General features: G+C 42.4%; 1 protein-coding gene and 1 long non-coding RNA gene across 5 annotated transcripts in view; one reads left to right on the forward strand and one right to left on the reverse strand.

The window, feature by feature from the left end:
• Positions 1-16,217, forward strand: part of LOC135091497 (huntingtin-like) — a 164,708-nt gene that overhangs the window by 143,186 nt on the left and 5,305 nt on the right. For all 4 annotated transcript variants that reach the window (XM_063989188.1, XM_063989190.1, XM_063989191.1 and 1 more), the window contains 6 exons: positions 950-1,126; positions 1,239-1,362; positions 1,633-1,766; positions 3,533-3,723; positions 4,032-4,141; positions 4,355-4,561. In XM_063989188.1, the coding sequence (XP_063845258.1) occupies positions 950-1,126; positions 1,239-1,362; positions 1,633-1,766; positions 3,533-3,723; positions 4,032-4,141; positions 4,355-4,561 (943 nt within the window). The remainder of the gene's footprint in view (positions 1-949; positions 1,127-1,238; positions 1,363-1,632; positions 1,767-3,532; positions 3,724-4,031; positions 4,142-4,354; positions 4,562-16,217) is intronic.
• Positions 6,290-12,143, reverse strand: LOC135091500 (uncharacterized). The gene is made up of 3 exons (XR_010262532.1): positions 10,882-12,143; positions 7,630-7,853; positions 6,290-7,480 (listed from the first exon to the last, which is right to left on the reverse strand). It is a non-coding gene; the product is annotated as an uncharacterized LOC135091500 (long non-coding RNA).

The raw sequence follows: 16,217 nt of genomic DNA on the forward strand, positions 1-16,217 counted from the left end.
TTTCTTTGATGCATAGGCATTGATGGAGCCGTGTCTTTTGTGATTTGAAAATGTAGTTGCAGATATTGATGCAGATTTTTTGTTGTTTTAAAAATGTGGATACAGATAATCTTTTCACTGTGGATGCTCCACAGATGTGGATCCAATACATAACTAATGTGTACATAACTAAATTTCTAGGGTCTTTCTAGAGCATTCCATCCTTGGGTCTATTAAGATTTTACCAACTATATTCAGATTGGCCGCTTTTTTCAACCAGTCACTCTCTGCCATTCTCTGGAGGCTACCATGATATAGTGGTATTTCATATACATGAATCCTCATGCAAATGGGGTCCTATCCTGGCTACTGTCCAAGGATAGGATGAGCATCCACACAGGGTAACATTCCCCAAATGTCAAAACTGAAGTCCTCCACTGAGAGGTACCATCCTAGACCTGATTCTTTGGGGAAAGCCAGAAATGAGGAAGAAGGAAAAAACTTTGCCATTCTTGCTGCATACTCAAATCACCTTAGTCTGCCATTTTTTACTATCACAGTAAAGCACTCAACTTCTCACCTCTCTTCCAAATCATTATCTATGATAATTCTTTGCTCAGATTTATCTATTGTTCTGGTATATACTACACATCTGCCTTATCATCATTATCTCCAATGGACAATATCAGGTATTCAAAGTTAACTGTTTCTGTCACAGTAAATGAAACCAAATGTCTGATAATAATGTGATAAAAGAATAACAATGATAGTATACTGATATTTGGTTATTGTTTTAGTGCTCAGCTTTGCAGCCAAATACATGTTTTTGTGACCATTCAATATTATATTATGTATTGCACTGCTTTCAAAACTGGAAGTTGCCACAACTCATGTGGAAAAGCTCTTTTAAAACACGATTTAAACTTCTTTCTACACATACCACAACACTTATTGCCTGCATCTTCTCTAGGGGCATAACCATGGGTGTAGGGCGAGTTCCTGCCCTCAACAGTGTGGTGCGTGTTCCCCCTGATGTTTGGGCCCTTGGTTGGGCTCCTCAATTTTCTGGGGAGCACAACACCTCTCTCCCACCCATCCCAGTGGACTTTCTTCAAGAGGCAGACATTCTTAAGGAATTCATTTTCAGGTAAGTGTCAATAAATTATTGAAAATAAATTAATGTACATGAATATACTGACTGATGAAATATAAGATTAGTTTTACAGTCGAGCAGAATTTTAATTAGTTGCATCTTCCAGGGTGGAACTGTTTGGGTGGATCGGACGACAGCAGTTTGAAGAGACATGGATGGCCTTACTGTCAGTGCTTAACTCTACTCCAAGTGAGAACACCCCACCTGAAGAGTTACCCTTCATAAACCTGGTAAAATTGCCACTTTGGTTTTAAGTTAAAATTGTTTACTTGTAAGTGTGTAGGTGTGCCAGTTGATTGGATCATTCTGCTGGATAGTCTTCCTTGGTTTATAACTGCTTTCTTTGGAGACATGAGCCTTTGATTTTTCATGCCCAGTGATAAGTAAATAGTTTACTTTTCATGTAGTGGGATTCTTAAAAGCAGAGTGTAGGCTGCTTTCATGAACAAAAAACCCGCTTTTCATGTGTGATCACCAATTACTTTTTTCCTCTTACACAGAGTCTTTCCTTGGCTGTGCGTGGCATCACTGCTCTCCTGATTCAGACTTTGCTTCTTCCTGTCCCTGGAAATCCTCACAGTGGCCACCTGTTGAGTCTACCACGAGACAAACCACCGCCGTACCTCACCTCAAAGTGAGTTGGTCCGGCATGTGTTTGACATCCTCTTGTTTCAAATGGGGTACAATAGAAAGCACAGTAACACTTGGATGATTTAATATAAAGAAATATATCTTGTCATTATACACAAAAGCACAAAATTTCTTCTCAGATAATAACAAGATATGCTTGACCTGTAGGGTATAAACACATAAGTTTGTTGTAAAATGGCCTTTTTAAAAGAGAAGCATGACTTTTCCTGCATTAAAATTTCATCTTACAATTTGCTTATTGATATTTATTCTGAAATCTGTACACATTAATTCTTGATTTAATACAATTGTTATTTCCATCATCTCTAATAAATATGTACATCTTTTACCCAATACTTCACTAATTCAGTCTAATAAAAATAAAGAATGTAGTTTAGTGTAATTTTCTCATATACAGTGTTTCCCTACTATTCGTGGGGGTTACGTTCTAAAGGCTCCCATGAATAGTGAAAATCTTGAATCTGGGAAACCACTCCAGTTCAGAAATACCTATGTTTATAGTTTAACCCTTTCACTGTAATAGAAAACAGTTAACAGCACCAGAAGTAATGCATAAAATCTTTATAAGCTTCTACAAGAAAGAAGGGAAATAAAATGAATAGATTTTGCAATTTCTACCCAGTTTAAAGATTGGAAGCAGCTGTAGAACAAGTAAGGCTTATCAGAGTGATTAATAATTAAGGAAAAAATGTGCCAGGTAGCAGTCAAAGGGTTAAACCATAAATTATAAGTTTCACACTTATTAAATGCATTTACAATTCACTTTAACACAATAAGAAACAACTATTATATGTATTGTACGTAATACTTTAATTGAAAAAATACAGTACACTGTAAAATGAAAGCAGAATGAACTATGTTCAGTGAACACTCAATATAATGAAGTTCAGTTTACTGAATTTTGGGTTTAATAAACCCTTTAAGGCTTTTGAACACATTTTATTTTATTAATTGTTCACAAATTACAGCATATTTTTAAAATTATCGAACACTTACTTTATTTTATGAGCATCTTGGAAAGTTGGCTGACACTCAAATGCTTATTTTTGAAAGATGGTAAGGTCTTTCTTCTGCAGAGGCTAGCTGCACCCTTTGGAGTGATGTCATGCCAGGCTAACTCCTGATTGTCTGCTGTTTGCCTCCTCCCCTCTCTGCCCCCCCCCCTCTCTCTCTCTCTCTCTCTCTCTCTCTCTCTCTCTCTCTCTCTCTCTCTCTCTCTCTCTCTCTCTCTCTCTCTCTCTCTCTCTCTCTCTCTCTCTCTCTCTCTCTCTCTCTCTTCTGTTAACTTATCTGAGAGAGAGAGAGAGAGAGAGAGAGAGAGAGAGAGAGAGAGAGTTGCGTCTGCATAAGTGTTAAAAATATGAACCTTTATGAAATAAAAAACTAACAATATGTTGTTGTTGTGTTCAGGACTGTGTTGAATAGGAATATCAGTGGAATACCAGCATTATATTGATGTCTAACTGCTACAAGCCCTAGAAAAAAATATGTAATTTATGATAGCTGAAAGAATATTTCAGCCAAAAGACTGAGCCAGTGGTGACATCTGGCAACTTTAAAAATTCTCCATTAGTTAGGTTAGTTAGGAAAAAATCCACTAATATGCGAATACTGAGCTGCAAATAGGCAGGGGAACACTGTACACCTGTAACTTCTTCATGTACAAATATTCCATGTATTCGATTAACTATTACCATCCTTTATTTACTGCCATCTACTTTATTTACATTTATCTACTCATCTTGCCAGGGCTGGGCGCAAGTTGCAAGAGATCATGTCTCGCCTGCATGATAAGCTGCGGGAGGTCCAGCATCTGATTCGAGGAGGACCCCAGCAGACTCCAGCATACCACTTAAGTCAGGTGTCTGTGGAGTATTTGGTAACAGCCCTTAACAGCCATGCTGAGCCTCCAGACTCCCCTGAAACTTGCCTGCAAACAGGTGAGGATTGTTTAGCCCAGAACTGTTACAAGGCTTTAAAAACAATACACAAAATCTGTACTATATGGAAAATTTCACAAAAGATGCATGCTTGTCCAGCTGTATGAGAGCCATTAAAGTGGTATGCACTGTTATTTTCTTTTTTTAGGTGCAGCATAGCACACAAATGCATGGCTAATGAACACTGAAGGATAGAGTGACATTCTTGCTATACACTGATAGAGAGATTAAGTGTTGGTAGTGTTGTCAACAAAGATAAATATACTGGTATATGAACAAAGTTAATAGTGTGTCAACTCTAACTGCAGGCTGCTACGAATTTGAAGTCCGAGAGCAGCAGCTAGCAAGCAGTGGCCTTGACGTGCAGTCCTGCCTCCACTTCCTCCATTACCTGTATTCTTCCTGGCTGCGTCCTCAGGTAAACTCCTATCTCATTGTGTTTATTCAGCTATGCAGATGATTTTTTTGTATTAGGATATACAGTAACAAACCATCATCTAGTTATCTTATATTGTTAATGATAAAGTGATGTGCCTCTAATGACCATCATCATTCCTGTTATCATGAAAGGTTACATGTAATAGTTATTCACCATTAAATAATGAGCATCTGGTGTGGTATGGTGGGACAGAGTGGCCTGTGCGCATCTGTGGTGGCAGAAGTGGTGAAGTCTGTCAGCTGCCTCTGTGACTTGTTCTGCTCAGCGGCACATCACCGTTGGGTTCTGGAAGCGCTGGTCCCCTTGCACACTCTCCACCCAATTGAAGATCATATCACTCAGCAGTATATCATCTTGGCCACTTGCAAAGCTTTAGCCACACTCAGGTTGGCCAAACAGGTTAGTCTGGATCCTCCAATACAGATCACTTATTTTCTTATGCATCATATTCTTATGCATCATATCTTTCTGTAAGAATGCGAGAATACAAGAACAGAAATAAGTGGAGGATATTCTGTCACACTGATCCCCATCAGGTGAGTTTTTATGAACATGCATAATGTGGGTAAATTAATGGACATGTCTTTATATTTGTGTGACAGGGAATGGATGTGACAAAAGTTTCTACTTTTGTCTTTCAAGGTACTTGGCCTATGTTTTTATTATTATTATTATTATTATTATTATTATTATTATTATTATTATTATTATTATTATTATTATTATTATTTATTTATTTATTTTATTTATTTATTTTTTTATGTAGGAGGGACACCAAGGGCAACAAAAATAAAAAAAAAAAGGCCCACTGAGATGCCAGTCCCTGAATAGGGTCCTAAGTGGTAGTCAAAAATTGAAGGATAAGTGTCTTGAAACCTCCCTCTTGAAGGGTTTCAAGTCATAGGAAGGTGAAAATACAAAATCAGGGAGTTCCAGAGTTTACCAGAGAAAGGGATGAATGATTGAGAATTCTGGCTAACTCTTGCATTAGAGAAATGGACAGAATAAGGGTGAAAGAAAGATGAAAGTCTTGTGCAGCAAGGCTGCTGGAGGAGGGGAAGCATGTAGTTAACAAGATCAGAAGAACAGTTAATATGAAAATAGCGTTAGAAGATAGCAAGAGATGCAACATTGCAGCAATGAGAAAGAGGCTGAAGACAGTCAGTCAGAGGAGAGGAGTTGCTGAGATGAAAAGCTTTTGATTCCATCCTGTCTAGAAGAGCAGTATGAGTGGAATCACCCAGACATGTGAAGCATACTCCATACATGGACAGATAAGGCCCATGTACAGAGTTAGCAGCTGGGAGGGTGAGAAAAACTGGCAGAGATATCTCAGAATGCATAACTTCATAAAAGTTGTTTTAGCTAGAAATGAGATGTGAAGTTTCCAGTTTAGATTATAAGTAAAGGACAGACCGAGGATGTTCATTGTAGAAGAGAGGGACAGTTGAGTGTCGTTGAAGAAGAGAAGATAGTTGTCTGGAAGGTTGTGTCGAGTTGATAGATGGAGGAATTGAGTTCTTGAGGTATTGAACAATACTAAGTTTGCTCTGTCCCAGTCAGAAATTTCAGAGAGATCAGAAGTCAGGTGTTCTGCAGCTTCCCTGTGTGAACTGTTTATTTCCTGAAGGCTTGGACGTCTATGAAAAGACGTGGAAAAGTGCAGGGTGGTATCATCATTGTAGGTGTGGATAGGACAAGAAGTTTGGTTTAGATCATTGATGAATAATAGGAAGAGAGTGGGTGACAGGACAGAACCCTGAGGAACACCACTGTTAGTAGATTTAGGTGAAGAACAGTGACTGTCTACCACATCAGCAATAGAATGGTCAGAAAAGAAACTTGAGATGAAGTTACATAGAGAAGGATAGAAGCCGTAGGAGGGTAGTTTGAAGTCAAAGCTTTGTACCAGACTCTGTCAAAAGCTTTTGGTATGTCCAAGGCAACAGCAAAAGTTCTACCAAATTCTCTAAAAGAGGATGACCAAGACTCAGTAAGGAAAGCCAGAAGATTGCCAGTAGAGCAGCCTTGACAGAACCCATACTGATAATCAAATAGGTTGTGAAGTGATAGATGTTTAAGAATCTTCCTGTTGAGGATAGATTCAAAAACTTTAAATAGGTAGGAAATTAAAGTAATAGGATGGTAGTTTAAGGGATTAGAACAGTCATTGTGAGGGGAGAAATGACCGAGACGGGTGATGGTGAAGTGTCCAGCCATTTTTCCAGATCCCAGAATCATCTGAGCCAAGTAGGGGGTGGTCCACAGAGGGGCAATGGGACAGAAACACTGGGGGAATGGTGTGGAAGTTTAATCACAATACTTTCTTCGCACACTACACACAAGATATCAAAGACACAAATACTACACATTCACACAACTGCAACTGCAACTGAAGCTTCTCAGCACCTTTCCCCACTCCATTGCTGTGACCCAGGAAAAACACTAAGACACACACACACACACACACACACACACACACACACACCCTGTCACTAGGGACGAACAAGGAGAAAGTGAGGGCACTTTGTCGCAGTGGAAATCTAGATGACAGCCAAGGGAGAACAGGTGTGCCTAGTCTCGGCACTGAGTCTGTTCTGCTGGAGCTGGATTTACAAGGTCCACACATAATCTTGGGAAGAGGCTACAAGAAGCCTACACACACACACACACACAAAATGAAACTAGGTGGAGCATCAAAACCTGGAGACAGGTTTAGCTGTTCGAAGCATCCACACACTAAAACAGCTGATGACTCAAAGCTTTGGGATGGGCGTTGGTGAGCTGACCTCCCACACTCCCATGTGGTTGAAGGTGGATGAGTACCAGGTTCCCCTGTTCCTCCTCAGCTCATTTAGGAGGGAGTGGTGTTTCATCCCATACATAACTCCCCCCATCAAGAGTCTACCCCAGTTAGGCTCTGCAGAGAAACACCACTTAAAAGGATACACAGAAAATTAGACCCGACTGAGGAGATCAGCCCCAATGTTGTCAACTCCAGCCACGTGAATTATTCTGAACTTATAGGCCTGAAGGTTTAGGGCCCACCTCAGAAGGTGTTCATTCTTTCCCTTGATTGTGTGGAGATAAGTGAGTGGTTTGTGGTTGGTTTCAAGGATGAACTCTCGACCCCTGAGTGAAGTATACCAAAAATAACAGCTATACTTAGCCTCTCACGGGAGGAATTTCTGTTTGGCATAGGCAACAGGATGGAGGTGCCCAAGGTGGTACAGAAGTAGTACAGCACCAATCCCTCTGATGGATGCATCTGTCCTAAGGACTAAAGTGAGGCTCGCTTCCAGGAGATGCAGAATGGAACTGGAAGACAGTACAAACTTGAGGTAATTAAAGCAGGAGAGTGCCTCATTAGTACAGGTAAAGGGTTCACTCACTGACTTCTTCAATAAATCTGACAAGGGGGAGGTGAAGTCAGCGGCCTGTGGAATGAAAGCCTTGTAGAAACTCACCATACCAAGAAAGTCACATAGGAGCTTCTTTTTTGATGGAGACGGTACGTAACATAGAGCTTCTACCTTGTTGGATTGTGGCTGAAGGTGGTCCCCACCAAGATTGAACCCTAGATACTGGATGGATGGAAATCCAAAGTGACACTTCATGCTCTTAAGGGTGAGGCCATGGGTTTTGATCCTGTCAAACACAGCTTCAAGTGCAGAGCAATGTTGATCCCAATCTGTTGAGTATACAAAGATATTGTCAAAATAGAAGGATAACCTGCCGAAATGATAATTATTCCCAGTGAGGTCTAAAGCACTGTTCAGGGGGGTGCTGTGAACTTATCATTAAACCCAGCTGTGACCTCACTGAACGTTTCCCTTTGTGTCTCACAACACAAAGGGGCAGTCACAGCCTGCCCTCTAAAGACAATTCTCTTCCTCCACACAAAACTACAAGCACCTAATAACACACACACCCTTCACTCAAAAATTTTAAAATCATCATGGCGACTCCTACACCAGCCTCGGAGTCCCCATCTGGGGAGGGGACCATAAATGTCCCCAGGTCGGACAGCCTTTCTGTCGACGACCTTAAGTGTCTTGACATCCCCCTCAACTTTTTCTTCATTAACTTCTGCAACATTTGCGGTCTAAGATCTAATTTTCAATCTGTAGAACACCACCTCTCCTCTTCTAAACCTCATCTTCTTTTCCTCACTGAAACTCAGGTGTCTGAGGTAACTGACAGTAGCCCCTTTTCTGTTCCCTCCTACTTTCTCTATCCTCATTTTTTATCCAAAGCTGGATGCTGCGTTTATGTGTGCAATGACTTAACCTGCTCTCGTGCCCACACTCTTGAATCTTCCGAGTTTTCCACCATCTGACTACGACTACAGAGTCACTCTCATACTAAATTTATCTGTGCTGTATACCTCTCACCTAACTCCTCTGACTATAAGAAATTCTTTGACTACTTAACTTCCAAAGTGGAGCACATTCTGACTCTCTTCCCTTTTGCAGAGATCTCCATTCTTGGAGACTTCAGTGTTCACCACAGTCTTTGACTTTCCTCTCCCTTCACTGACCATCCTGGTGAACTAGCCTACAACTTTGCTATCCCCCATGACCTAGAGCAATTGGTGCAACACCCTACTCGTATTCCTGACTGTCTTGGAGATACGCCCACCATTCTTGACCTTTTCCTGATCTCTAATCCTTCTGCTTATGCTGTCACCCTTTCTTCTCCGTTGGGCTCCTCTGATCACAATCTCATATCTGTATCTTGTCCTATCGCTCCAATCCCTCCTCAGGATCCTGCTAAGTGAATGTGCCTCTGGCGTTTTGCCTCTGCTAGTTGGGGGAACCTGAGGAGGTATTTTGCTGATTTTCCTTGGAATGACTACTGCTTCCGTGTCAGAGACTCGTCTTTGTGTGCTGAGCACATAACAGAGGTGATAGTGTCTGGCATGGAGGCGCACATTCCTCACTCTTTTTCTCGTCCTAAACCTTCTAATTCTAAACCTTGGTTTAACACAGCTTGTTCTCATGCTATACATGATAGAGAGGTGGCCCACAAAAGGTACTTACCGTAAGCCTTCCATCACGAGAATCTCATGCACTTTATATTTCTGCCCGGAACCATGCCAAGTCTGTTCTCCAACTAGCCAAAAATTCCTTCATTATCAGAAAATGTCAAAAGCTTTCAAGATCTAACTCCCCTCGTGATTTCTGGCATCTAGCCAAAAATATCTCTAATAACTTTGCTTCTTCTTCTTTCCCTCCTTTATTTCAACCAGATAGCACCACTGCTATCACATCTATTTCTAAAGCTGAACTCTTCACTCAAACCTTTGCTAAAAACTCTACTTTGGACGATTCTGGGCTTGTTCGTCCCTCTCCTCCACCCTCTGACTACTTCATGCCATGTATTAAAATTCTTCGCAATGATGTTTTCCATGCCCTCGCTGGCCTAAACCCTTGGAAGGCTTATGGACCTGATGGGGTCCCTCCTATTGTTCTCCGAAACTGTGCCTCTGTGCTTGCACCTTGCTTAGTCAAACTCTTTCAGCTCTGTCTGTCAACATGTACCTTTCCTTCTTGCTGGAAGTTTGCCTACATTCAACCTGTTCCTAAAAAGGGTGACCGTTCTAATCCCTCAAACTACCGTCCCATTGCTTTAATTTCCTGCCTATCTAAAGTTTTTGAATCTATCCTCAACAGGAAGATTCTTAAACATCTATCACTTCACAACCTTCTATCTGATCGCCAGTATGGGTTCCGTCAAGGCCGCTCTTCTGGTGATCTTCTGGCTTTCCTTACTGAGTCTTGGTCATCCTCTTTTAGAGATTTTCGTGAAACTTTTGATGTTGCCTTGGACATATCAAAAGCTTTTGATAGAGTCTGGCACAAAGCTTTGATTTCCAAACTACCCTCCTACAGTTTCTATCCTTCTCTCTGTAACTTCATCTCAAGCTTCCTTTCTGACCATTCTATTGCTGCTGTGGTAGACGGTCACTGTTCTTCTCCTAAATCTATTAACAGTGGTGTTCCTCAGGGTTCTGTCCTGTCACCCAATCTCTTCTTATTATTCATTAATGATCTTCTAAACCAAACTCCTTGTCCTATCCACTCCTACGCTGATGATACCACCCTGCACTTTTCCACGTCTTTTCATAGACGTCCAACCCTTCAGGAGGTAAACATATCACGCAGGGAAGCCACAGAATGCTTGACTTCTGATCTTTCTAAAATTTCCAATTGGGGCAGAGGAAACTTGGTATTGTTCAATGCCTCAAAAACTCAATTCCTCCATCTATCAACTCGACACAACCTTCCAGACAACTATCCCCTCTTCTTCAATGACACTCAAATGTCCCCCCCAACTGTCCCCTCCCCTTTCTCTCACCCCTATTCTATCCACCTCTCTAACGCAAGAGTTAACCAGTATTCTCAATCATTCATCCCTTTCTCTGGTAAACTCTGGAACTCCCTGCCTGCTTCTGTATTTCCACCTTCCTATGACTTGAATTCCTTCAAGAGGGAGGTTTCAAGACAGTTATTCATCAATTTTTGACCACTGCTTTGACCCCTTTATGGGAGTGGCATTTCAGTGGGCATATTTTTTTATTGGATTTTTGTTGCCCTTGGCCAGTGTCCTTCCTACATAAAAAAAAAAAAAAAAACTGACAGTAGTCTATAGCCATGTGGTAACAACCATCAGACTTGGACACCATCACAACTGGGGAACGATGTTGGGATGCTGACCTCCATATGATGCCTTGTTGGAACAATCGGTTGACCTCTTCCTCAAAAAATGGCTTCAGGTGGATAGGGACCGGGTAGACCTTTGAGTGGAAATGGGTGGTGGTCATGAGGATATCATACTCAGTCATGGAAGTGCAGCCTGGGGTATCTGAAAAGACATCCTCAAACTTACCGAGAAGGTCTAGCAGGTTGTTTCGTTGTTCTGGCTCCAGGTTAGGGTTGAAGTGAGCCCTGGAACCTGCTTCATCTGGTTCGCTGTCAGAAGTCACTGGCAATCTCAAGTACTCATCCTCTAAATTGGTGGTGCAGGCAAGCCCTTCCTCATCCTATGAAGCTTCCTCGACTCCTGCAGAATCTTCATCTAGCAGTTATGCAAAGTTGACCTGTGAACGGTGGAAGTAACATTTTTAGTGTTTTAGTAGGTTAGTGTGGTATAGTTTCGGACCCTTGGGCCAATCTATGAGATAGTCCACCTTACCTCACCTTTCCAAGATTTTAAAAGGGCCCTTCCACAGCACAAGGAGCTTGCTGGTTTCATTGGGGAGCAGTATAAGTACCTCATCACCAGGTTGGAACTGGCAGCTTTGAGACTTGATGTCAAAGTAAGATTTGTAGTGGGAGGCATTAATGTCTGCATTCTCGGCCGTGATTTTTGCTGAATCTGCTAGCTTGTCTTGCAGCTTGACCACATACTGAAAGGGTGATCGCTTGTTGTCCTTCAAGGTGTGGTCCTTCAGGGTGCGGTCTTCCCACAGGTCTTATAATACTGATAAGGGTCCTCCCACTGTCCTCCCATAGAGTAGTTCAAAGACAGAGAACCCTGTCCAGTCACTGGGGCACTCCCGGAGGGCAAAGAGAGTAGCTGTCAAGTATCAGTGCCATCACTGAATCTGTCAGCACACAACTTAATTCAGTGGCCCATGCAGCCTTTCAATGCGTCCATTTGCACTGGGATGGAATGGAGTGGTTTAGGAAGGCTTGACCTCTAGCGACTTATGCAGTTCTGCCATCAATTGGGAGGTAAACTGCGTACCTTGGTCCAGTAGTATTTCTTGGGGAATACCCACCCTCAAAAATACAGAAAGAAGAGCTTTGGCGACAGAGACAGAATCGATTTCCTTAAGGAGGACTGCTTCAGGAAATCCAGTTGCGTAATCAATGAACATCAGAATGTAGCATTGCCCTTCCAAGGATGCTGGAGATAGCGGCCCCACAAGATCAGTTGCTACCCTGGAGAAAGGTTCAGTTCTTATGGGTACAGGCTGTAGGGGCACTGGTGGAACTAGCCCCTTAGCAGACATTTGCTGGCAGACATACATGAATGGCAGAAATCCCAAATGTTGGCGAACATGAATGGCCAATAGAACTGATCACTCACCTTCAGGCCCGTCTTCCTGTGGGACAAGTGAACGGCTTACAGATTTTCATGGCCAACAGACAATGATAGGGCAGCAGTCTTTAGGGACAACAAGAATGACTTTATCAATTTTCATGGCATGTCATGAGTCTAGACAGACACTTACAGTACAGCAGGCCATCTGACCAGAGATAACTGAAAGTTGCCCCATCCTTACAGTGCTTTTCCTCTCCCAACGTGGCTTTGTCCCAAAGGCCGGCAAGAGTGGAACAAGTCTCTTGAAGTTGGCCGAATTCCTCCGGGGTGACCATTAGGGTCTGGAAGTCAGGAAGCACTAATGGGTGTACTCGTCACATCTTCTGACTGCGAGTCTAGACCTTGTTAGCTTGAGGATGTGAGGTTCCACTGGCATCCTCTGCCATAGAAGCTGTTTTAGCTAGAGATGAGATGTGAAGTTTCCAGTTCAGATTATAAATAAAGGACAGACCGAGGATGTTCAGTGTAGAAGAGGTTGAGTGTCATTGAAGAAGAGGGGATAGTTGTCTGGAAGGTTGTGGCTAGTTGTTAAATGAAGCAATTGAGATTTTGAGGCATTGAACAATACCAAGTTTGCTTTGCCCCAATCAGAAATTTTACAAAGATCAGAAGTCAGGCATTCTGTGGCTTCCCTGCATGAAATGTTTACATCCTGAAGTGTTGGACATCTATGAAAAGACATGGAAAAGTGCAGGGTGGTATCATTAGTATAGGAGTGGATAGGACAAGAAGTATGGTTTAGAAGGTCATTGATGGATAATAAGAAGAGAGAGGGTGACAGGACAGAACCCTGAGGAACACCACTGTTAATAGATTTAGAAGAACAGTGACTGTCTACCACACCAGCAATAGAATGGTCAAAAAGGAAACTTGAAGATGAAGTTACAGAGAGAAGAATAGAAGCCGCAGGAAGGTAGTTTGGAAACCAAAGCTTTGTGCCAGACTCTATCAAAACCTTTTGATATATCCAAGGCAACAGCAAAAGTTTCACCAAAATCTCTAAAAGAGGATGACCAAGACTCAGTAAGGAAAGCCAGAAGATCACCAGTAGAGCAGCCTTGATGGAACCCATACTGGTGATCAGATAGAAGATTGTGAAGTGATAAATGTTTAAGAATCTTCCTGTTGAGGATATATTCATAAACTTGAGATAGGCAGGAAATTAAAGAAATAGGACAGTAGTTTGAGGGATTAGAATGGTCATCCTTTTTAGGAATAGGCAGAATGTAGGCAAACTTCCAGCAAAAAGGAAAGGTAGATGTTGGCAGACAGTGTTGAAAGAGTTTGACTAGGCAAGGTACAAGCATGGATGCACAGTTTTGGAGAACAATAGGAGGGATCCCCATCAGGTCCATAAGCCTTCCAAGGGTTTAGGCCAGTGAGGGCATGGAAAGCATCATTGCAGAGAATTTTAATAGATACCATGAAGTAGTCAGAGGGTGGAGAGGAAGGAACAAGCCCTGAATCATCCAAGATAGAGTTTTTAGCAAAGGTTTGAATGAAGAGTTCAGCTTTAAAGATAGATGCGATAGCAGTGATGCCATCTGGTTGAAATAAAGGAGAGAAAGAAGAAGAAACAAAGTTATTGGAGATATTTTTGGCTAGATGCCAGAAGTCACGAGGGGAGTTAGATCTTGAAAGATTTTGACACTTTCTATTAATGAAGGAGTTTTTGGCTGGTTGGAGAACAGACTTGGCATGGTTCTGGGCAGAAATATAAAGCGCATGTGATTCTGGTGATGGCTTAAGTTCTTTTGTGGGCCACCTCTCTGTCAAGTATAGCACGAGAACAAGCTGTGTTAAACCAAGGTTTGGAAGGTTTAGGTTGAGAAAAAGAGAATTTTGACACTTTTTATTAATGAAGGAGTTTTTGGCTGGTTGGAGAACAGACTTGGCATGGTTCCGGGCAGAAATATAAAGTGCATGTGATTCTGGTGATGGAAGGCTTAAGTTCTTTTGTGGGCCACCTCTCTGTCAAGTATAGCACAAGAATAAGCTGTGTTAAACCAAGGTTTGGAAGGTTTAGGTCGAGAAAAAGAGTGAGGAATGTACACCTCCATGCGCTTGGCACACAAAGACTGGTCTCTGACACGGAAGCAGTAGTCATTCCAAGGAAAATCAGCAAAATACCACCTCAGGTCCCCCCAACTAGCAAAGGCAAAATGCCAGAGGCACTTTCGCTTAGGGGGATCCTTAAGAGGGATTGGAGCAGTTGGACAAGATACAGATATGAGATTGTGATCAGAGGAGCCCAACATAGAAGAAAGGATGACAGCATAAGCAGAAGGATTAGAGGTCAGGAAAAGGTCAGGAATGTTGGGCGTATCTCCAAGACGGTCAGGAATACAAGTAGGGTATTGCACCACTTGCTCTAGGTCATGGAGGATAGCAAAGTTGAAGGCTAGTTCACCAGGGTTGTTAGTGAAGGGAGAGGAAAGTCAAAGCTGGTGGTGAACATTGAAGTCTCCAAGAATGGAGATCTCTGCAAAAGGGAAGAGAGTCAGAATGTGCTCCACTTTGGAAGTTAAGCAGTCAAAGAATTTCTTATAGTCAGAGGAGTTAAGCGAGAGGTATACAGCACAAATAAATTTAGTTTGAGTGTGACACTGTAGTTGTAACCAGATGGTGGAAAACTCAGAAGATTCAAGAGCATGGGCACAAGAGCAGGTTAAGTTGTTGTGCACATAAACACAACATCCAGCTTTGGATTGAAAATGAGGATAGAGAAAGCAAGGAACAGAAAAGGGGTTACTGTCAGTTGCCTCAGACACCTGAGTTTCAGTGAGAAAAAGAAGATGAGGTTTAGAAGAGGAGAGGTGGTGTCCTACAGATTGAAAATTAGATCTTAGACTGCGAATGTTGCAGAAGTTAATGAAGAAAAAGTTGAGAGGGGTGTCAAGACACTTAGGGTCATTATCAGAAGAGCAATCTGACCTGGGGACATTTATGGTCCCCTCCCCAGATGGGGACTCCGAGGCTGGTGCAGGAACCACCATGATAATTTTGAATTTTTCACTGCTATCTTGAGCGTGGTGACCTGATGCTCTTTAATGAAGAGAAGAAGTTCAGGGGTAAGAGACAAGACGCTGGTCAAGGACTATAAACTCACGTAAGCCCTTGAAGGTGCTAAGATCTTCAAAGCTTCAAGCCAGGAGTCAAAGAGCTGGAGCAGGCGGGTGGAAAACTGCCGATAATTCTCTCCAATGTTGATCTTGTTGACCCTAAAGTCCTGCCAGTAGTGTTTTGGTGTCTTGTTGAACCCTGTTAGTAGTGCCTGTTTAAGGAGAGTAGTCACTGATGGCGTTAGTATCGAGGGTGGAATATAGCTCGGCTGCTTTTCCGGTTAACAAGCTGCCCAACCGAACAGCAAGACTACTCTCCCCAATCTCTAATAAGGTAGCTATCCACTCAAACAGAGTCAAGCAGGAGGCAATGTCGTCACCTTCCTGATAGGTGGGAGGCTTGGGTCCTCGAACGGTACTACCATGGTGCAGAAGAGAGGGTTTGGCTTCTGCAAACTCTGTAGCTAACCAGAGCTTGGCAAGCTCAAATTCTCACTCTTTTTCCCTTTCTTCATGCTCTCTCTCCTTCTTTCTCTCATCATGTTCTCTCTCCTTCTCTGTCTCTCTCCTCACGTCCTCTCTCCTTCTCTCTCTCCTCACAATCTTTTTCCTTCTCTTCACGTTCTCTCTCCTTCTCTTCATGCTCTCTCTCTCCTCTCTCTCCTCATGTTCTCTCTCCTTCTCTCTCTCTCCTCATGTTCTCTCTCCTCTCTCTCCTCATGTTCTCTCTCCTTCTCTTCATGCTCTCTCTCCTTCTCTCTCTTCTTACATTCTCTTGCTCTCTCTTTGCACTCATAAGCCTGTTGCTGGATGACAAACTTGCCAATGTCATTCCCAGACAAGCCAAGTGTCATTGTCTGAACTTTGAGTTCCTCAAGCGT

The sequence above is a fragment of the Scylla paramamosain genome, chromosome 37 (genome assembly GCF_035594125.1).
Source record: "Scylla paramamosain isolate STU-SP2022 chromosome 37, ASM3559412v1, whole genome shotgun sequence".
Classification (NCBI taxonomy): domain Eukaryota; kingdom Metazoa; phylum Arthropoda; class Malacostraca; order Decapoda; family Portunidae; genus Scylla; species Scylla paramamosain.